This window comes from Sceloporus undulatus, chromosome 1 (assembly GCF_019175285.1).
Source record: "Sceloporus undulatus isolate JIND9_A2432 ecotype Alabama chromosome 1, SceUnd_v1.1, whole genome shotgun sequence".
Lineage (NCBI taxonomy): Eukaryota > Metazoa > Chordata > Lepidosauria > Squamata > Phrynosomatidae > Sceloporus > Sceloporus undulatus.
Genome location: NC_056522.1, coordinates 212,675,408 through 212,698,793, shown reverse-complemented (window position 1 = coordinate 212,698,793; position 23,386 = coordinate 212,675,408). Strand labels below are relative to the sequence as shown.

Sequence of the window (23,386 nt, the reverse complement as noted above, 5' to 3'; positions counted from 1 at the left end):
AACTGGAGCGTGTCCAAAGAAGGGCGACAAAAATGTTGAAGGGTCTGGAAACCATGCCCTATGAGGAACGACTTAGGGAGCTGGGGATGTTTAGCCTGGAGAAAAGAAGGTTAAGAGGTGATATGATAGCCCTGTTTAAATATTTGAAAGGATGTCATGTTGAAGAGGGAGCAAGCTTGTTTTCTGCTGCTCCAGAGAACAGGACCCGGAACAATGGATGCAAGCTACAGGAAAAGAGATTCCACCTGAACATTAGGAGGAACTTCCTGACAGTAAGGGCTGTTCGACAGTGGAATGCACTCCCTGGGAGGGTGATAGAGTCTCCTTCCTTGGAGGTCTTTAAACAGAGGCTGGATGGCCATCTGTCAGGGATGCTTTGATTTGGATTTCCTGCATGGCAGGGGGTTGGACTGGATGGCCCTAGTGGTCTCTTCCAACTCTACGATTCTATGATTCTATTCTATGATTCTATGTGGGACACAATTTTACTACACTATTATATATAATGGCACTTAAGCAGCCACAGATTTTTGTATCCACACGGGGTCCTAGAACCAAACTCTAGTGGATACCAAGGGCCCATTATATGGTATAATTCCTCCCACTTTATAAAAACAACAATGATGACAATTAAGATTTTGATATCTGGCATAAAGATGGCTCAAACGTTGCTGAAATGTCCTGAAAAGGTGGAGGAAGGGTGTGTGTCTGAATGCCAGGCGCACTTCCTTAATCGTCATGGAAATGTGGCTCCCTCTAGCATCCCTGAATCATCGCAAGGGGAGCAGTTTTCCTCTGAACGCAAAGTTTGCATTCATAGAAAATCCGCTCCCAGGAACGATTCAGGGATGCAAAGGAGGGAGCCACATTTCCATGACGATTAAGGAAGTGCACCTGGCATTCAAACACACTCCCTTCCTCCACCTTTTCAGGATGTTTCAGTGACGTTTGAGCCACCTTTATGCCAGGCATGAAAATCTTCACTACTTTCATGGCAATTTCACAGACATACTATCAACCAGAGCTATGTGTTCAGGCCTGCCTCTCCCCATCTGATCTGTGCTGTGGTTCTAGGAGACTGCAGAAGCATGCAATTCACATCGTTCCATGTACAATATTTAATTTGGTCCATTAAACCCCACCAGAACTTCTTTTTTTTAGGACACTGCTCAAACCTTTCATTTTGAATTACATGGACCATCAAGCCAACATCATGGGATGTTCTTGCATAGGTGCGCTGTTTTTGGAAGAGAGTTTCTAGATGCTGCCTTTCAAAGTTTTCATTTTTTGTTAAACAAATTATGTGTGAAATGATGTTTTAGGAATATATACACTCTTAAACAGAGACCATTTTTACACCTTCATTATCTGTCAACACAAGTTTTACATCATGTGAAACCTGCTACAGAATACAAGTGTGACTATCTCAATGATTGAACAATCTCAATGACAACTAATTTTTATCTTTCGACTGTTGGTGCCTCAAGATACTTTTTGTTCTGCAAGTACACAAAAGATTTACATGACCATGTGAAAAAGTGGTCTAGATTAAGAAAAATCAATGTAAATTGGTGTTACCATGAAAACATAATACAACTGAATTGGAAAAGTGTGTGCAGACCAAATACAGACACCATTCTTTATCCAAGGTATTTGGCTGTAGGGATTTAAAATCTTATTTATTTATTTATTTATTTATTTATTTATTTATTTATTTTTACATCTGAGAACAAAGTTTTACTTTTTGTTGGGCTAGACAATAATAGTTTTTGCATACTTCTGATGATTTTCAACATTTCAGGACATTAATGCACAAATTCTGTGAATGGTTTTTGCACAAATACAAGAGTGTTACAAGAAAACACTTTTTGGTGCAAAATAGTTTTTTGGCAATGCTGATACTGATGGAGAAAGTGCTAGCATTTTCAGTCTCAAACAGAGCAAAACATCAAATCAAATTAACTGGAAAAGATTTGAATACTGCTCACATTCCTATTGTAATGAAATTTCCATTTGTAAAGTACAGATTTATATATTCCTACCTGAAGTGGAATGCAGATGGGATCAGATTCTCCCAACCACAAAACCTTGGTCTGCATGTGACATGAGCCGATTACTATATACTCTGTCACTCCTTCCCCTCCACTTGGACTCCACCAATTCATTTGTTTTCTGTTCAATGCCATTGTTTGCTGTTATGTTAAAACCAGTATAACTAACCCTGTTCACAACCCTGCGTTAGGAGACAAGTCTAAACCAGAGTTTGCTGATCATATGTAATGGCAACTATGGGTTGCAATAGGTAGAACTCAAGTATGGGAATTGGAGTGTGAAATGTCAGTGGGAAGAAAAAGAGAGAACCCATTCTTTAGGCCCATCATATCATATCATAGTTTGCCAGTACAGTGGGCCTCTGATATCTAATGGGGTTTGGTTCCAAGACCACCTGTGGATACTAAAATCTGTGGATGCTCATTCCTATTAAATACAATGGCACAGTAAAATGGTGTGCCTTATGTAACGTGGAAAAATCAAGGTTTTCTTTTTGGAATTGATTTTTAAAAATAATATATTTTTCAAGCTGTGGATGCTTGAAGCTAAAGAATCTATGGATACAGAGTGCCAACTGTGCTTATGAACCAATTCTGCTTCTAGATTATATGGATTTTTATTGCACCAGCCTCTTGTATCACTACAATTATGTTAGTGTATGGAAATGAAAACATACCAGTTTGGAACATTCATTATCACAATTCTCTTCAAAAGTGTGAAGGCGCTCTTTTGGCAATCTATGGTCCCATGCTTTGCCTTCCATATGGCCTCAATATCCCCACCTACCTGCTCAAGCCCTACCTAGTGTGCTTTCAGTTTTCATTGGTTTTATTTTTACTTTTACTGCAACTGGCAATGTGAGGAATTTTTTAAAAATTAAAAAGAAAGAAAAAGAAAAAGAAGGGAAAAATAGCTTGCTTAGGAATAATTAGGGGGAGGAGGAAGTGTAGGAGAATCATGCCCACTGATGCCATGTGTCTGCTGGTATTGGAAATGCAGTGGAAGGGACCTATTGCTCAAGAGCACTAATAGGAAGGAGCACTGGCAGTGCAGTGGTTAAATGCTGGTACTGCAGCCACAATGTTGTAAATTCAATCCTAGAGGAGTACCCAGTTTGTTGGGAGCAATTGGCTTACACATTGTAAACCACTTAGGGAGTGCCAGTTCACCAATAAACAGTAAAGAAATGTATTTGCTACTACTATTGCTTTTGCTATATTTGGAGCCATTAATGGGTTTTCCCCATCAAGGAAAAGCTGCTCTCCATCAACATTAGAAATGTGAAGCAGCACGAGGAGAGACATAGTGTTGTGTAGTAAGTACCTGCCTATTATCCTGTTGAAATTTCACTTTGCTAGACTTGGGTGATAAAGTCCTTAATTTAATATGCTTAAATTTAAAACCTCTTTATCCCCTTCATTTAAAAAAGTAGATAATTATTCTCTAGTCCCCATTCATTCTTGAAAACATCTGGTTCTCACCTACAATGGAGAGAATGACAACCACAAAATCAAAAATATTCCAGCCGATGGTGAAATAATAATGACGGAGTGAAATCAGTTTGAGTACACATTCTCCAGTGAAAAGGATAATGAAGACCAGGTTAATCCTAGATAAAATGGTTTCCATTTCTTTAGTTTGGTCATCTGTTTCCACCATCATGGTGACCATGTTAAGGCAGATAAGAATCATGATGCTGATGTCAAAAGCTTGCTTTGTTACAAAGTCAAAGACCAAACCTTGAAATTTATTCTGTAAAAACAACAAAAACAATGTTAACAATTTTTATGTCCTCTTTCTTCAAAGGACAGGGCATTTAAAAATCTGCTTCCTTCTCTCTTGGTTTTTTTAGGGGAACAATAATTGCTATAGCTTTTCTTTCTTTGACAGTCAGAGAGCAGATAGAGAAGAAATCAGCAAACAAAATTAATCTGAAGTCCTTTGAGAGTCAGACACATTGTGATTCAACAAATTAAAATTTGGTACCACTACCTAGAGTTTCAAAAATGTAACTCTCACAATAAAAACTAGAGTGATTTTATCATACTTCATCTGAATTAAAGTATTAAGAGACAATACACAATTCAGACACACTTAATAACAACAAGTGAACAAAAACAAATAGAGAAATCTATAAAATAAACATTCTTACCCCTGGTCTAGGTATAGGTTTTTGTGGCTTTTTAGAGCCTAATTTTTTCATTGCGTTGTAATACTTCTTCTGTTCCTCTGTCATAAAGATGTCTTGTCCTCCAAAGTAAAAAATACAAAATAAAACTAGTTACAACCATATATACAGATTAATTTATATTACCATTAACAAACAGATTTTAACACACACAGATGAAAATATCACAAGATTATGTTGAATGAGTGGAGTGAATGAAGTATATTCTGGTATTACACCCTCTCTACTGGCTGTTTCCAGGCCCAAATTAATGTGCTGGCTTTGTTCTTTAAGGACCTAAGTGGTCCAGGGTCAGAATACAATCCGCTTGCCCCAAGTGCGGGTTTGCCATATGCGGATTTGAATATTTGTGAATGGCCCCATTGTCCCTAATGGCAGCCTGTACAAGTCACTGCGACAGTGCAGCCATGCGCACAGCATACCACCATTCAAAACCAGGCAGAGATGAGCCACACTGAGGCCCATTCAGTCTCAGTGCTGCTGGCCTGTAAAGCCATGCTTTGCATAGGCCATCTTGGGCTGCATCTACACTACAGAAATAATCCACATTGGTACCACTTTAACTGCCATGGCTCAATCCTATGACATTCTGGGAGTTGTAGTTTGTGAGATATTTAACTTTCAGTGTCAGAAAACGCTGGTGTCACAACAAACTACGATTCCCAGAATTCCATAGTATTGAGTCAGGCAGTAAAAGAGGTGTCAGCCTGGATTATTTATGCAATGCAAGTGCAGCCTTGGGTACCATGCTGTGAAAAGATATATGAATGAATAGATAAATAAAACAACTTTTTCCCTAGTGCGTTTGGTTGGCAGTAGTAGGGCTTGTAGGAAGATTAACTGTGACTCTGTCTCTTTTCTGCTTTTGATGTTTGACCATTTTGCTTGGTTCTAATGTTTATAAGGTTTGTTCTGGTTTATTAGCTGTCAAGAAACATTTTCTTAAAGACAAAAAGGCAGGATAAAATATTATTATCAATAAACTAATCATTCAGATATAATTATATACTTCAGCAAACCGCTTGCAATTCAGGTAGACATAGAGTACAATACAATGACATGCTAGCTTCACTTTTAATATATGTCTAAAGGGGCAGATGGCCCAACTGTTGGCAGTAACAGCCATCCATCTCTTGTAATATGTAGTTTAGTCCCAAGTTGTCTTGGTAAATTGTGTAGCTGATGAATAAGAGGAAAAAGAATAAGTTGAAAGTAATCTGGAAAACAAATTCATCCATATGTTTTCCCCATTTTCTCCTCACCTATAAAATCAATATAATTTTTCATGTTGCTTTCAGTGTTTTGCTCTGTTTCGATCTGATGGTTTTTTTTTACTGGATGTATAGTGTTTTGCTGGTTTTATCTAAACAGTACAGAAGTAGTGGCTGAGCCCCTGCATTAGATGCTATATTGTGTAATGTTATGGTGATGGAGCTATGTTGCTAATATGCAACCATGTTAGTGAATCATGCTGCTGCATAATGGGCTACTGCACAAGATGTCCCATTGCGCAATTGGAATTCCCACTTCGGAACACGACATATTTTGCACTGGGACACATTGCCCATTGAGACACATTATGCAACAGCCATTATACTGTCTCTAGTTGTGAAATGGTCCAAATGGTGTGACTACATTTCTCCTCATAAGAACACAAATGCTGCACAACAGCACAATGCAACTTTACGTGACTGAAAGTTTGTTTTCAATGACATAAATTCCCAACATGATGCCAGCTAACATAAATAAACACAAAAATAAATAACATTGTATTTCAAATGAGAATGAGCAGCGTTGCTGGAAAGCCCAATCCACTCTGTCATGGGCAGCCATCTGTATATTGAGAAGAAGAGTTTAGAGAGTGCCGTTGGAAAAATACAACTGTGAGAGGATGGGAGTTGGAAGTGACTCAGGGAATACTAATTCCCTGTGCAGCCCTGGAATCTACTGCATGGCCTTGTAAAATTCAACCTCTTTCATCTTATTCTACTTCACTGTAGGAGGACAGATTGGAATAACCCCATGTAAGCTATTTCAGAAAAGGTGTCATAGAAATATTATGATGCACAAAAGGGGCAGATCATGTCCAGACTTATTTCACTGCCTTCACTTCTGCAATGTCAACGGATACATGAAAAGAATTAATTATGTTCTCCTTTACTTCTGTATTTCTTCCTGCAATGAAGTAAAAATCTGGACTGTTAGAAGTGTGGCTTTGGGAATTCCTTGCATACCAAAAAGCAAGATAATAACATTAACATAAATAAATTATAAATACATGATATTGCAGTTTCCACAAGAACTGGCAAACACAAACTAAGGATAAAGTAAATGGCAACATCTAAATAACAGGGGAAAGAATGTTTCAAGGTGACTTTTTTCCACACTAGGCAGGACTTGGCAATTTAAATGACCAACTTATGGTTTTAATTCCAGAGCACAAAGAAAATATTTTAAATACTTATCTTCTTTTTTTGCTGATTGAAGTTATCTATGATGACACCAATAAAAAGGTTTAAGGTAAAAAATGATCCAAAGATGATGAAGATAACAAAATAAAGATACATATACAGGTTGTCCTCATAATAGGGCTGCTTTTCTACCTATAATCCATTTAAAAAATGACAGCATTTCAGTACAGATCTACTAGACAGTATTCTTCACCACACAGCATTTCAATGCAAAGAAAAGCAGCAATGACGGTATCCTAGTCTGGTCTGTAAGGAAAAGGCACAAGGCTGCATCTCCTAGAGACCCTGCCCAAGACAATCCAGATACCCCCTAAATCCTCTAAAGGACATGTTGTAGAGATGGACAGGGGACTACAGGGAAAGAACAGAATTGGCAAAGACTGCCCATTTTATTTTGCCAATGTTCTTCTAGGGGAAAAGTGGGAAAGAATCCTTCTATCCCTATGAGATAAATTTGGGATCAGTGCCACAGTTCCCAATTTGTTCTGTAGGTTTTTTAAAAAAAATATCTTAATAGCCCTTAGTCATGCTCAACAGAAAGCCTAGTATTATTTCGTCTCTAGGTATTACCAAATGGAATCCCATGAGCTACAGAATGCCATACATAAGAGGATATACTGTACATAAAGGATGTAGAAGATACTCACATCCCTTGAATCCACAGCTGCATACATAATGTCCATCCATCCTTTAAAAGTAGCCTAAAAATGAAATGCAAATATTAAGTATAGTTGTACAGATATAGGGAACAGGACCCAAACTTAGCAATACGTAGGGGAGACTCTTTGGAAACTATGGCGGGATACAAACCGCCATATAGTACGTATAGCACACGTACTAGGGTTAGGAAGGGGCGGTGCTTCCGCACCCCCCTAACCCTAGTACGTATCCTATACGTACAAGATGGCGGCGCCCCTTCTACATGGGCGCCGCCATCTTTACGTACTGGACGCATAGCGTCCAGACATGTCGCGGCGCCTATGACATCGCGAATGCGCCGGCGGCGCTTCGTGACGTCATCAGTGCGCCGCAAGAAGAAGCTCCGAAATGGAGCTTCTTTTTTGCTCCGCGTGGGATCCGCACGGTTTGGCTGCTGCGGCTCCCGCGCGGAGCAAACGGCGGTGGCGGGGAAGCGCCGCAAAGCGGCGGTTTGTATCCCGCCAATGTGACTTACATTAACCACAACTAATTTAATCCCTGTAGATTTCATTAGGTTTATTCAAAGCATGACTAAGATCAGATCAAAGTCCAAATTTTGATAACAGCCAGAGCATTACATATAGTTAACCTAGTTATACTGTCCATATACACATATACACACACACACATTGTATATATGAAATAGTGATGCCATCATATAAGGTTCTCAAAAGTAGTAGAAGGAGACACAGCTATGTTGTCTTGCTTCAGTGCTGTCATTCAATTACACTCCATGTGTCTGGGATGCATCAACCACTACTGTACTGGTATATTTATTCTCCCTGCTTTAGTACAGTAGTTTTGACAACAAGAAGGACAGACATGGGTAGACATATAAATTAAGAAACTAGCTCTTCATGCTGTGTCTTAATGTCAGTAAAAATGGTCCCATTGTCCTCTAAACATTGGACCAACCTCGTCTTAGTAAGAGGAAGAACTAGCTTTAACCCACATGTGAAAAACTAATTATTTTAGGTATTTGCCCATGTAACATATACTATAATATAAGGGTTGATCTGTTAATGTCTGACAGGTCACAGTAGGCCAGCTGTTTACAATAAGCCATTAGGATCAGTGTTGGGTCCACATATTGAGGTGACCAGCATTGCTTGCATGCCATTGTGTCCATGTGAAATCCTATGATTTTAAAATAGAGCACTCTATGGATTCAATGCCCATGGATTCAGGTATTTGCTTCCTTTTGATCCTGTCACTTCCTTGTATGTGTAGTCCTTTCCTCAGTCTTTAATTTCTATCTTTGATATCTAAGCTTGCACCATTTCTGTTTAAAATATACCAACAACCAGAATGGCTATTCTGTCCTGCTGTAAGAGGGCCACAACTGACGGACACTTTTTTATTTCTCCTGGGGCACATTCACACTGCACAGTTCCAGCACTATATACTGCCATGGTTCCCTCCTATAGAATCTTGGGGTTTGTAGTTTGGTGATGCAGTAAAGCACTAAATATCTTTCTCTAAAATCCAAAACCCAGGTTTGCTATGTTAAGGATGATTCATAACAATGTAATTGTGTGGTATGAATGGGCTCTTAGTGTTAGAAAAGGCTTTAATCAGGATTATATTGAAAGGTGAGTACTATGAAAAACATGGAAACTGAATTTCACTGTGTATAATTTACATTTTTTAAAATATAGGATTGTTTACACAGCTTCAGCTTTCAAACATGCTGCTTAGGTTACTCTGATAGAAGTTATACATAATGAAGAACTCAGGCTTATATTTTTAGACCACCTAATTAAATATGAGAGGTAGTCATTAAATATGATATAGGTGTAGAAAAGGGAGTCAAGAGGCAATTTACTTTTAAATTATTTCTTATTTTGCTAGTAATGTTGCTAATCAACAAACATTTATTAAATAGTAGATTAGTAAACTCACCAAATAAGTGGACTGGAGTCTGCAAAAGCTTATCTTAGAAATTTCATTTTCTTTGTTAGTTTAAAAAGTGCTACAGGATTCCTTTATATCTTTTTATTAGAAAAATCTGAAATCAAATTACTTCTTTACTCACATTTCGGCTCCCATACTATGAAAAATTAGAAATGCACCAATAATGTTACTTAATCAATCATTCAATATTTATTGATTAGCCTGTGGGCCGTCTCAAAGAGCTACTTAATCACCACTTCAGTTTTATCAATGTTTTAAAGTGGTTTATACAAATTAAAAGAGGTTTTTAAAATCCCAAGGTATGCTATAATACAACCATCCAATTAAAACATAATTAGAAGGCAGATAATTTAAATTTCTTAAGTTTAGTAAAATGTTTTCAAATAACTGAAGTGGTCCCATTCCTACAGGCCAGATAAGTTGGAACCAGGCATATTTTTTTCATTTAGAATAATTTGTTTTAATTTATTTGGAGATGCCTTGCATCTTGTGCTATAGGAAAGCTGGGGTATAAAACAAACAAACAAACAAACAAACAAATCTGCACATGGGGTGCCACTGCCTACATTTTCTGTCCCAATATTGTAACAAACATGATCTCTGATGAAGGTGGAATTTAGTCAAAGGCAATGGCAAATTACACCAACATGTCTGATCCAGGGGCTTCTTCCAGATTCAGGAATATACACATTGAATTCCTAATGCTTTGAAGGTCTTGAAGGCTGCCTTTTATGCTGGAACCAGTTTCAGGCAAACTCTACCTGAACACAAGTTGTGTTTTAAATGAAGTAAGGCCCCATACAGACTGCCAAAAAAGCTGCTTTGGGTCGAGGTATGCTGTTTAAATAATGCATGCGTCCTTAAGAGTCCGGAAGCTGTGCCAAAGCTTTGCTCCAATCTTTAGGATTAGATTATGGCTTTGGCACAGCTTCTGGACTCTTGGGATGCATGCAACATTTAAACAGCATACCTCCAAAGTTACCCGAAGCAGCTTTATTTTGGACTGTCTGTATGGGGCCTAAGTCAGCTTTGCCTCGGTTCTCTTTATATTCAGATGGCAGAATGAGAAAATACTTACAACTTGAAGCAGTGCAAGATAACCAGCTCCAACGTTGTCAAAGTTTACTTTCACGTTTTTCCACCGGGCACCTTGGTTTGTGTTTACGAGTTCATCACACTGAGTTTTATTGTCAACTTCACTGATGTTAAACATCTCACCCGTTGTGGTATTAACACAATGGTAGAACTTTCCAGCAAACAGATTCACACCCATGATGCTAAAGATCAGCCAGAATATTAGACAAACTAGAAGTACATTCATGATGGATGGGATTGCACCTACAAGGGCATTAACAACCACCTAGTGTATAAAGAAAAACAAACAAACCTCAGTTTATATTTTACAGCTGATTAATAAATCCACACAAGAAACTGTATTTAAATGCATACATATGGAGAAATAATACAAGTTAAACAGAAAATCCTGTTGGTAATTGTAGAGTATGAAAACAACAATAGTGAAGAAGCAGAAACTAAATTCTACAAGGAAAACAAGTAAGTGAAAAAAAATTAAAAGAAAACCTGGTAGTGGTAAGATGGGATCATAAATTTGTGTGCACTGAGGGAAAGAAAGGAAAAAAGATTAAAATATTGAAATACAAATAAAAAACAGTACAACAACATAGGACTTCAACTAAAGAATGACTAAGATGCAAACAACAAACAAGCAAAATACCCAAATCAATTCTCTGACGTTCAATATGTCTGTAAAGTGACAAAAAACACTTTTTCATGCAACAAATCTTCACAACAACAGTAAAACAAGAGCATTAAACTTTTAACCAAATTGTTAAGTAGCTCTTCAAATTTACATACATTTATATATGGAGACAGAATAACACATATCTTTCCAATTAAAGCAAGAAATAACATATTAATAATTAATAAAAGATTAATGTTTAATAATTCATAAAAATGTATTTTGTCTCCATGAGAACATCTTTATTATTGATTGCTATGATTTAGCTTTTACTTTCAAACTAAGATCTAACCTCTGAAGCAGTGCAGGAGTTTATGTCAAAAAGGTTTATCTTCTGAGAGTCTATAACAGATCTGCTGGGCATTAGCATTTAAATTATGTCCGAATATATTGTAAAATCTGAGCAATAATTTCCAAGGGCACACTGTGATTCAGGCACAAGCATTCCTACAATGTCACTACAATACATGCACAGAGTGTCTAATGATCAGGTCTGCTCTGGAAACAAGGCTTTCCTCTTCTATGACTTGGTTTCATCTTTTTTTACTCACTGCTCCATATTCATGGACTTCCCTCCTGCAGTAGATTAGTCCATTCTTCATTGTTTTTAAACCTCAATTTAAAGCTTCCTTGTTTTAAAAAAGCTTTTAGAACTTTAGTTTAATATTGTTTTATAATTATTGTATATTTTGATTATACAGTGTATATATTTGCCACTTTGCCTTATGTTATATTGCATTGGTTTGTATTTCTATCAGGATAATTTGTTTTGCAATTATATTGTCATAGTTTTATGTTTGCATTACTCCTTCTTTTCCCTCTCTATATGTGTTAGATTGTATGCTTTTGGTAGGCTGGCTATTTTTTGCTGTTGTTTAATTTGTAAAGCACCATGTACACTGAAGGCACTATGCAAATAAATGATAATAAAAATAATATAAAATCTTGTTTATGGGGACTACAGTCTTATCCATACTCATCGCCAATTTTCTTGCCCAACTGATGCAAACAATGACTGCTAAAATAGAATAGCAAAGATAACACAATCCTTTCTTTCACTGCCACACTCTGCTAACTTTTTAACAGAGGCTGTTAAAAGTTACTTTTAAAAAGTAATTTGTTCCTGTCACTCATTAGAGGATTAGGAAAGCAATCAATGTCATTGCTCATTGTAAAGTTTGAAAAGTAACTGATTCCTTGTTTCCTTTCCTTTTTCCTACTTTGAGAGTGAGAAAAAAAGATCTTACAATTGACAAAAATTCCTGCCAAAATTATTCTAAAAATGCCTTCTGAAAATAACTTTTCAGAGCAAGTAGAAGCCATGACCTTTTTTCATCAGTAAAGGAGCTTCATTCTTCCTATGAACAATACTTTTGAAATATAACATCTTCACTAACAGGTAACTACATTATTTGCTACTTCCAAGTTCTGCCTTTTAATGTTTTTGTGTTATGTGGCTTGACATATCAGAATCCTATCATTGAGTTTTCGTAGTCAATTTTATTCAGAGGAAGTTTGCCACTCCCTTCCTCTGAGGCTGAGAAAGTGACTTGGCCAAAGTAACTCAGTGAGTTTCCATAGGCGAATGGGGATTTTAACCCTGGTCTCCTGGAGTCCTAGTCTAACTACTACACTATACTGTCTCTCTCCTTTTATTGACTCATCAGGGATTTTTTTGTGTTTAGAAAAAAAAGCTGCTAAAGATTAGTTAGATCCTAAAGGTTAAAATTAGAGATTAATCAGTTCTACAAACACATTTTAATCCCCACATTTTAATCCCCATACATAAACCATAGGGAAATTAAGCATATCTGAATAGTGGAAACTCAAAAGTCCAATATATATCAGACCTCCATACTACAAATTTCAATAGAACCAATTAATTCTTGTATTTGGATTTTAAGATAGAAATCATCTGAAATTCTGAGGGCCTGAAAGTTAAATTTCTGTCATTATCATTCATATTTTTAGGTCTCCAGTTTCAAGCTTTCAAGTATTCTGAACTGTACAAACTAAAATATTGTACTGTTCAAAGAACAGTTTGATTTGGGGGTATTTTTTTTAAAAAAATTAGAGACTGATAAAGAAATAGACATGCATAACATCATGGATCTCGGTGATGGCAGTGCCCTAATGCTCCATGGTCTATTGTCACACACACTCACCTTTGCTCCACTGCAAAAACCAATAGTGAATGATCTCCACTGAGACCTCTACTATTTTCAGCTGATGTTCATACTGAACATATGCATCATGTAACACTTGTAGCTAAGCCAGAAATATATATACAGGGCTGTGTGTATTTTGTAATTCTGTGGGGGTGCAGAATGTGATGTTTGCTACTGAATTTCTCTGCCTATGAAGATGTTCTTGAAAACACGTGGGTGATGCCTGCCAAAATTTCAGAAATTACACAGGGTGGCCAACCTAAGGTTTCTAATAGGGCTTCTTCTGTGATGCTTCATTGATCTTCTCATGGCTCTCAAAATAAAATAAATTAGGCCAAATGGTAACAAATACAGAACAAAGTAAGCAAAATAAAAAACATGGAAAAATTATTGCATTTCCAAATTCAGTCTCTCCTGATACAAAATATGGATTGCTCACATAATTTTAATACTTGGGGATACATAGTGCACCCAGCCCTGTACTCTCCCTCCCTCCCTCCCTCCCTCCCTCCCTCCCTCTCTCTCTCACACACACACTCACACCTAATTTTTGTGCCATGTCTAGATACTACCAGTGTAATCTCCAAACCATGTAAACAGGCTACATGCAAGGGACCAAGATGGATTAAATGCTTTACTGATTGGGAACCATCTACAAAGATCATAGAATTGATTGTCCTTTGCAAATGCTGATGACTGCAGCATGTCGTAGAAAGGCAAACACTGTAACATTTCAGCATGGATTTATCATTCCTTATTCTGCGTGAATAACCTCAAATCATGCACATATCATTTCAGGTTCATTCATTGCTGTCTCACCCTCATGCCTTCAAATCGTGACAGGGCTCTTAAAGGCCTCAGAGCTCTCAGTGTTCGGAGGGATTTAATGGCACCAAGTTCAGAATAACCCAGAGCATTGGCTACTAAGCTAACCAATGAAACCTGCAGGAGAAGAGGTACAAGATGTTACTAGCATTTCATAGACATAAAAGGATTTAAGTTTTGCTGTGTGCTGACCTTATTTTGAGTCAGCAGAGTTCAGACACAGGATATATCTCCCAACTAAGGCTTAGGACAAAGGGCAAACAGAAAGAGAGAGAGAGAAAGGAAAAAAGAAAGAAATTTACACAATTTATAACCCACCAAATACCAAACATGTCTTGTGGCCCTGCTAAGAGCATGACAAGTCTCCCATTGTTAATTTTGTTTAAATACTTTCAGGTCTAGTTAGCAGAGCAGAACTTCTTATCAGATTCTCCGCTCTGACTCACACTGCAACTCCAGCTCATGTTTTCAGCTCAAGTGACTATATGTAAAGACTTTATGTTCAAGTAGTACTTTACACAGCAGTACTTAGAAAATTAATTTCATCAGACCACTAAACACAATTTAATATTCCCTGCCACAGCAGGCAACAGCTTTCCAGGATCACATACCGGGATCCTTCTCAGCCTTATTTGGAGCCTGAATATGTACCCTACTGGGTAGGAATTGTGTGCTTTGCTATTACTCTTTCTGTTGAGAGAAAACATATATATTCAGGCTTGGTTCCTGATACAGCTATGGATGCAACTCTTTAACAACTCCCAACTGTTGCCTGGCAACTGCTGATCACTACGGTTTCCTATCAATTTCAGGGCATCTGTTGCCAGGAAAGAGACTGAGTAACTGGGGAAGGGGGGGATCTAACTCATTGACTATCATGCCCTCATGGATCTCTACAGGGATTCCTTTTTTCCTCTCCAGGAAAAAAAATGCTCACAGGAAAATTCAGCAGAATGAAAAGAGCCTGAAGTGCTTTCCTGAACTAAAACTGAGATGATCAGGAAGGCATAGAGCCATTCAGAAAAGGCGCTGTCAGAATAAACAGTGAAGGTAGAGGTCCAATTCACTCAACACAACTGGCAGCACCTCTGCAGCTAGAGAAATTGGAAGTCTACACATCTCTTTGACTAACAGTAGTTGCAAGTTGAAGATGTGGGGCCCTTTCGTATTACAGAATTATAGTTGATTCTTCTCGCTCGGCCATGAAACCCACTGGGTGGCCTTGGGTGAGTCACATGCTCTCAGCCCGAGAGGAAGGCAATGGCAAGCCTCCTTTGAACAAATCTTGCCAAGAAAACTCCATAGGTCGCCATAAGTCAGAAATTACTTGTAGGCACACAACAGCACCAATTCCACTTCAACCGCCATGTTTCCCCCATTCTATGGAATTTGTAGTTTGGTCAGAGGCACTGGACTGCTCTTCCTCAGGACACTAAATGTCCCCCCCTTGACTGTCAACTCCAGGATTCCACAGAATGGAACCATGGCAACAAAGTGGAATAATAGCACTATAATTTGGTAGTGTGAATGCGCCCCGACAGCCAGTTTGTGTTAACTTACTGAAAAGATTTGTTCACCACCAGTGTAATGCAAATCATGTCCACCAGTTACAATGAATTACATTGGTGTTATCTTTATATTTTATGATTCTTTTCTGTTCTTCATAGCCATTTCTCATTCTCTCAAGCATTTATTCTCTCTATCATCTTAATCTTTCCTATTGAAGCTAAAAGGACAGCATCTCTCTCTCTCCCTCTCTCTCTGAGAGAGAGAAAAAGAGAAATGCTATCCTATTAGCTTAAAGAGGAAGGACTAGAATGGTAAAGGAAGATCTCTGGTTATAGGGATAGACAAACTAATCTGTTGTGATTTTACTTGTTTCCAGCAGTTTGTTTGGAAACAGGCAGGAGACACCATGTGTGCTAGTTCGGTACTCTGCCATTATCTCTCCACCCGTTCTACTTCATCTATGAACCAAAGTCCCATAGCAGCAGGAATCAGTTGGAGGGAAGTAGTGGTTACAGAAGCAAGCTACCTCACATCTCCATCCATGTACTTATGAAGCCAAGTCCTGGTTAGAAAGCGAGATTCAACTAGACTGTGGTGACATGATTAATGGAGAAATAGCAGGGTATTCTCAAGGGAGAGAAAGAAAGAATTACTCCAGGCTCTTCTAAAACATGCTGACAGGAACCTGGTAATTTCATCGTATGATTTTATGATACACTCTCCAAATTATAGATGTGGTAGTTCTTCCCTGTCTCATAAATTACTTACTGCCTTGCACTTTCATGCTTGCTCTTTCCAGGCAACAGAGGTGAAACATAAAAAGGAGGAAGTAATGCTGGGGAAAAAGATACAAGGCATTGGAGGCAGATGACCTACCTGCATTTGGTAGCAAACATGTTAACTGACATGCGAGTTATAAGGTACACTCAGAACTATTCATTCTTCTTCCTCTCTTTTTGCACAAAGGGCAGAAAGGAAATGTGTGTTTTCTCATCCTGCTTCGGATAAAGCAGGATGAAAGCTAAGCCTGGCTTCTGAACTTTAATGGTTTCATTGTAGGTAGAAACTTTCATCTGATAAGCAAAAACTGGGACACTGACACAAGTTAAAGGCTGATTCATCTCAAAATGACAAGCAGATACCATTGTTTAGCTGAACAAATTAATCTAACTAAAAGAAGTTTACTTATTTGTTCAGTCAGCCACCCTGCACTTATCAGGTGAGCAGCAGCAATGGGGGGGGGGGGGAATACATTTTTACTCACAAAAAATAACACTGCCTCAGATAATATACAAGACTTAAGATTATTTTGTGCCATAATCGTTTAAGATGAAAATCCTACAGCCAACTCTTCTGTAATTTGACAAAGTACAGTATTATTATTGCTCAGTTTATAGAGTGGATTTAAATGTCTGAAAAATATTTCTATGGTATATAGCTAATACCAGATTATAGGTGTGATTTGTGAAACGTTCTAGTCTAATTCTCTTGGCAAATACTATCAGGAAATTATGAGAAAAAGCACAGTTCTTTTGACAAAGAACTTTAAACTGATTAAAAACATTAACAGAGCAATCCTTTACATATCTGTTCAGATGTAAGCCTAATTCCATTTAACAGAACGTATTCCCAAGTACACGAATGTAGAATTGCAGCCTAAAAGGATGATTTCACCAGCAATTTGAAGCATACCTTTCCAACCTTAAAGAGAGACCTAAACCAAAGGAACTTTCAAGTAGCTGAGTACTCTCCTAGTCTTCAGATAGGGAAAATATTCCATGGGCACCTGTTTTACAGCCTGCAGAGCTTACCTGGGGCCCACCTAAAGCAGTAGATCCCCATTAAAAAAAAATAGCCTCAGAATATCTGAAAAAAAGTGTTAACTTTTTAAAGAAGCATTCAAACTACCATAAAAATATGAAGGTTTTATTCCCCTCCTCCCACAAATATTCTCTATGCTGCCCCCCAAGCTGTTGAAAATAAAGTACTTGTTGGCCAGTTCCTGGACCTGGACAGGGACGTAGCCAAGATTTTGGGAAGGGGGGGTCCAGACTAAGTGCCACCATTATAATGGGGCTTGGGTGTGGTGGCACAGCCGTGCATGCCATTCATTGTATCTAACAGAAGGGGAGGTCCAGACTCCATGGACCCACACTATTTTCAATGGGGTATGTGCCTGGTGTGCACACCCAGCGCGCACACACAAAAGCACGCCCCGTTCAAGCCTATGGGGCTGGAATATGCATGAGCCTCTGTTTTCACGTGTGTGTGTGTCTGGAACAGATCCCCTGCAATAATGGGGAGCCAACTGTACTTGTATAAGATGTTTGACTCCCCTCCCCTCCCCTCCCCTCCCCTCAAGTAGCTGAAATTTAGGGTTTGGTTTTTTCGTTTGTTTAACATCTGCTTCTGATAATGATGGAGAATATGCCAATGCTGCAGGCCCCTTGCTAAGACTAAACTTTCAAGAACACTCCACAACTCTACAGGCTTAAAATATTGTGCCTTGGTCATAAAGGTTCCGTAGCTCCATATTTTAAATCACTTATGCCCATTTTTAAAACTATACCGGGGGGGGGGGGAATTACTACAACAATTTACAATTTTTTGGCCTCTAAAGTTCCTCCCAATTTTGTTTCTTTCTCTCAACTGCAAAATAGTTTCAGAAGTATTCTCAAGGTCAATGAAGCCGAGGCACTAGCATGTCTGGAGTTACAAGCCCACAGCCTGTAAATGCAATAACAGCCATCTTGACCACACCTGCATGACTGCTGCTTCTTTCTACACCTTTTCTTGGAAGCAGGTGCCTTATTCTGTAAATACTAGTTCTCTGTGGAGTTCCCAGGTGAGGCTGGATCATAAGTAGTCTTATTGACACTAGTCCACATTGCTCTCCATGCAGAATCTACTTTCATATACTCAGCTCCTAGCTATAATTTAGATTCCACACTACTCACAGCAGTCTCCAAGCCACCAAAGGTAACATGGAGAATTATATCTTGACTGCTATATAGCCTTCTGTTTTATAGACATTTGAAAGCCAGGCAAAATTAATGCTAAGAATGTCTATAAGAGTCCTAAAATTGCAAATTGCAAAAGAAGAGTCCCTGTTGAAATGCAAATGGATTTTAAATTTCCCGGACTTTGAAAATCTCCCTATTGCCACATGGCCAGAAGGAAGAGGAGCCTGCCTGCAAAAGATATCCTCCTCAGCATAACATCTTTACTAAGGACTGAAACAACATGCAGGCATCTGACTAACATCTCCAATTGTTTCCTCCCCTCCCTCCTGTTTGGTTTGTAACATCTTGTCTGATGAAGAAGCCCATGGAGCTTTGAAAACTTGCAACACGTATATTGTGCATTTCTGTTAGCCAATAAAGATATCACTGATGGATTTTTGTTTGTAATAATAATAATGTTTAGTGAAATACTACTACTACTACTACTACTACTAATAATAATAATAATTTCTTTAAATCTTTGAATTAGCCAGGTGTCTCTCCATCAATTGTGAACGTTCTCGGAATCACCAAAAACTTCTTTCAGTGTGGTAACAAAGGAAGAAAGTATCTAGCCAAAATATTGGCAAAAGAAAGGGAACCATTTACAATAATTTGTATGAAAAAGCCAATGAGCAATATATACATGTAAGGATGAAATTATGATGGAACACACACACACACACACTCCAAATTTATTGGAGAATTTAGTCCCCTACATTCAGATTTTTGGCCCTAATAAATTACCTAAGAACAAAATAAGTGAATAAAGGTGACTATGTACACACAATGTACATAGAGCTTAATCCACAACTTCTATCATTCCTCAGTTTATTGAAGAAAATTGAAGATATCCAAGTATCTATAATAATGGAAGATAATTTTTAAAAAAACCTTAAAATAGGTACTTTTTTGTATAGTTAAGCAAGTTATTACAGACTGGACATTAAATAAGTGACCAGGACCTGATGGGCTTAAAGCTAAATTTAATCAGATATTTAAGAGAGAACTTGTATCACTACTAATATACATATATTGTAGCTGGAAAATTGAAGAGTCTTGGATTTATCATGAAAAGTGGTTCTGTGGCAAGAAAAAAAAATCAGTATTAACACCCCATTGGAAAGAATGACAAAAGTGCTAATTTTACATATAGGGAAAAGCAGAGAAATCTTCTCTTATTCTCTGAACTGCTTAGTATATGTATGAGAGACATGGAGCCAATGATCATAAATCCAACTGATACTCCCACCTAGACTAGAATCAGTGGGGTTAACATAAGTCGGGTTGACACCAATTAGCACTTGATTCAATTGTTGAATCCATATTCAGATGATGTTTTAATTTAAAATTATATTGTTAGTGTTTTATTATCTATATTTTTATACTTGTATTTTACTATTTTATTGATGTAATCCCACCTCAATCCACAGGGAGAGGCGGGAAATATAAATAAAAATTATTATATAAACAACTGAAATTAGGCCAGAAATTTCAATTTCCAGTGATTGCTCTACCTAAACACTACATAGAAATATTAGAAGGTGTTTCTCCTTATGATTCTGCAATGTAAATTCCATATATCCAGAGTTAGGAGATATTAATATTATAGCTGTAGTCACATTTACTGTCTATAGTAGAGATTGAAAAGACTACAGTACTCTGGAATACACAAGGATGCAATACCAAAGGTATCTTATCACCTCCCCCCCTCTCTATATCACACACAAACACAAAATATATAAATGTGCAGTATTATTCTGGAATCTAAAATTTTGTTTAATTCCAAGACAATCCCCCAAATTAGAATTAGTGCACAACAACACTGTATCCATACCTATTCTTCTGTAACCTTGAAGTGTACGCAGATGACCTTCATCAGATAAAACTGTCCACATATATAAAACACCAATAGTATTATGTCCAAAGACTTATTTATCCAACAACAGTTTCCTATTCTGATTGAAATTATGTAGCCTTATTGTATAACCCTGTTCTCATAACAAAGAGTGTACAGGTTAAGTCTCCCTTACCTGAAATGTTAGGGACCAGAAGTGTTTTGGGTTTTGGATTCCCCCCCCACCCCCCAGATTTTGGAATATCTGTGTATGCATAATGAGATAACTTGGATATGGGGCCCAACTCTAACATGAAATTCATGTATATTTTGTGTACACTTTACACGCATAGCCTGAAGGCAACTCTATACACCATTTTTTAAATAACTGTGTACATTAAACAAAATTTGTGTACATTGAACTATCAGAAAGTAAAGTGTCACTATGTCCACCACCCATGTGGACAATTTTGGATTTTGGAGTATTTCAGATGTTGGAAATCTAGTTAAGGGAGACTCAATTTGTATGTAAAATCAACATTTCTTCACTGTATGCAGGAATAAAAGAGGAGCAAAGGAACCCATGGGTTGCAAGTACTTACATCCACAATGAGGAAGTCCAGCCAGCACCAGGCATTAGTGAAATACATCTGGAAGCCATAAGCCACCCACTTCAGAAGCATTTCCAGGATGAAGATGTATGTGAAAACCTTGTCAGCATATTCCAACATGGTCTTGATGGTTTTGCGCTGTTCAATATATATGTCTTCAAAGGCCTATGTGGGGTGAAATCATTGTTTTATCATCCATGAAGGCAAGCCCAGGTTTTTAAAAAATCTGTGCATGTGTGCATAAGTCCTGCTGCATCATTTTTTACTAACACATTATCGAATAATTAGCAAGTAGGAAAACAGTTTCATTTCTTTTTATTTTCTTTCAGTGCATTACATATTATAATAACTTCTGTTACAGACTATTATTTATCAAACATTTTCACATCTGAAAATGTAATACATGCTGGCCACTACAAATAGTGCAATATACAACTTAAATTGGGAGAGGGTGGGAGAGAAATATTTTAAAATAAATGATAATGTTATTTCATTTGCTCACCAGAGCACCACTGCTGAGGAGAATCATAAATACAATGAACGTCTCAAACCAGTTGTGTTCTACTATGCTGTAGCAGGTTTTCCTAAAATTCCACCAGATTTTTCCTTTGCCATCTTCTATACTCACTTGACAGCATGGGAACTTCTTGATGCAGCCTGTGTGCAACAACATTACACAGTTAAACACTGGAAAAAATTGTTTTACTTGTGTTCTGATGATTTCTTGACCCCCCAAGCTGTGTTTGTGGACTTATTCCCATTTTTCCTCAAATGCTCCCCCACGTCTCCAGGGGTTGTGGAGAGGAATTCTGCTACATTTGGGGGACCCTCGTGGTTATTTTAGAGATTTTTTTTTCAAAACCAGAAATATCTTCCTGGTTCATGAGAGGTGCCTGAGGCTCCCAAACCCCAGACATTAGCCCACCTCTGCTGTAAGCCATTTCTCCTGAGATGCCTCTGTGCCAAAGAACTTCTCCTCTCTGTGACCAAATTCATGCATTCAGGAAACATGAAGCCAGCAGCCTTCTCCTGCAGCAGCAGTGATTCCTTCCACAAGCATGACAAAATGCAACCACATACATAGCACTATGCCAACTAGATTCTGGCCTTTATTCTCATAATAACCTTTTAGGAGGAGAGGATAGCTGTTTTTTGCCATAGTTTTGAAAGCCATATCTACAACTACTGAATGGAGTAGGAAATTTAAGCCCAAAGAATTCTGCTGCAACAGCAAGTAAAGCAGTTTGAAGCAAACTTGTATTCAACTATGGAAGGAAAATAACTAGTGGCAGCTGTCTTTCATCTGTGCATTTGTCATATGTGATAAGCAGCATGCAGAAAGATGCATGCAATCTCCTGCCAGAAGTGATTCCCATGCAGTACATTTCAGCCAGGATTGAAAGAAATCCATAATTAGTTTCAGAGTGAAGGGTTTTGGTACTTGATACTGAGGGGCCTTTCAAAAGCAGCCTGTGACATGACATGGGGTGCTGCTCAAAGGGGGAGGGAGTAGTTCTTTGGATCCGAGTCTTCAACTTGCATGGGGCAGCCCTAAGAGACAAATTACATACTTTTACATGCTTCTTTCCTTCAAGTTTTGGGGAATGCCACCACGAGTAGAAGCACAACAAGGAGGAAAGAGGGCAGTTATTTAACATTATCTCTCTATGGCAAATAGCCATCAGGAAAATGCTAGACACTTGTTAGTTTAGAAATGCTAGAAAGAGAAATTGTTATGTAGTCTTTCCTATCCTCCCACATGTTCTACTTTTGTCTATAGCAGTTTCCTAAACTGGATTTCTGTTGTTAGAGCTGTTGCTTTACCATCAAAGTTAGGGAGCAGAGGCATATAACTATATTACCTAAATTAATGCACCCCTCTACATCTAAAAAACCCACACACAATATATATATACAAGCACTACTGAGGAAGAGGCCCATATAAGCGTGATGATAGTGTTTCTAGTCTTCTGAACATAGCACAACATTTATGGGAACCCTGACTAACAAAACCAGGGGAGTTGTTATATCCTGGGAAGCAGGGTTAAGTGAATCTTTGATTCTTCAGCTACAAGTTACTGTTGTTTTCTGCCCCTGTTACCTTCAGTAAAACAGGCTTCAGGTTCAAGAGCTTCTTCAGGTTCAATCTCTGCCTGTTCACCCTCTCCAGGTGGGGCAATATCAACTGTGCTGCCTTCAGATGAGCTGGTTGCATTTATCTTCTGAAAATAAAATCCCATAAAAAAGGTTTTTTCTCCCCACAAGTCTACACCGCACTCTCATGGGGAAACCAATGATACATGTCAGCTTTCTTCAACTTTATATTGGTAACATAGAGCAGTAAGTTGTTT

The 23,386-nt window shown here is 38.0% G+C and overlaps 1 protein-coding gene across 4 annotated transcripts in view; it reads right to left on the bottom strand.

Moving 5' to 3' along the window:
- Positions 1-23,386, bottom strand: part of LOC121922958 (sodium channel protein type 3 subunit alpha) — a 95,779-nt gene that overhangs the window by 4,103 nt on the left and 68,290 nt on the right. For all 4 annotated transcript variants that reach the window (XM_042452963.1, XM_042452953.1, XM_042452972.1 and 1 more), the window contains exons 19-27: positions 23,137-23,257; positions 21,538-21,692; positions 21,027-21,200; positions 14,071-14,193; positions 10,403-10,684; positions 7,359-7,412; positions 6,706-6,843; positions 4,205-4,309; positions 3,534-3,804 (exon numbers count right to left, since the gene is read on the bottom strand). In XM_042452963.1, the coding sequence (XP_042308897.1) occupies positions 3,534-3,804; positions 4,205-4,309; positions 6,706-6,843; positions 7,359-7,412; positions 10,403-10,684; positions 14,071-14,193; positions 21,027-21,200; positions 21,538-21,692; positions 23,137-23,257 (1,423 nt within the window). The remainder of the gene's footprint in view (positions 1-3,533; positions 3,805-4,204; positions 4,310-6,705; positions 6,844-7,358; positions 7,413-10,402; positions 10,685-14,070; positions 14,194-21,026; positions 21,201-21,537; positions 21,693-23,136; positions 23,258-23,386) is intronic.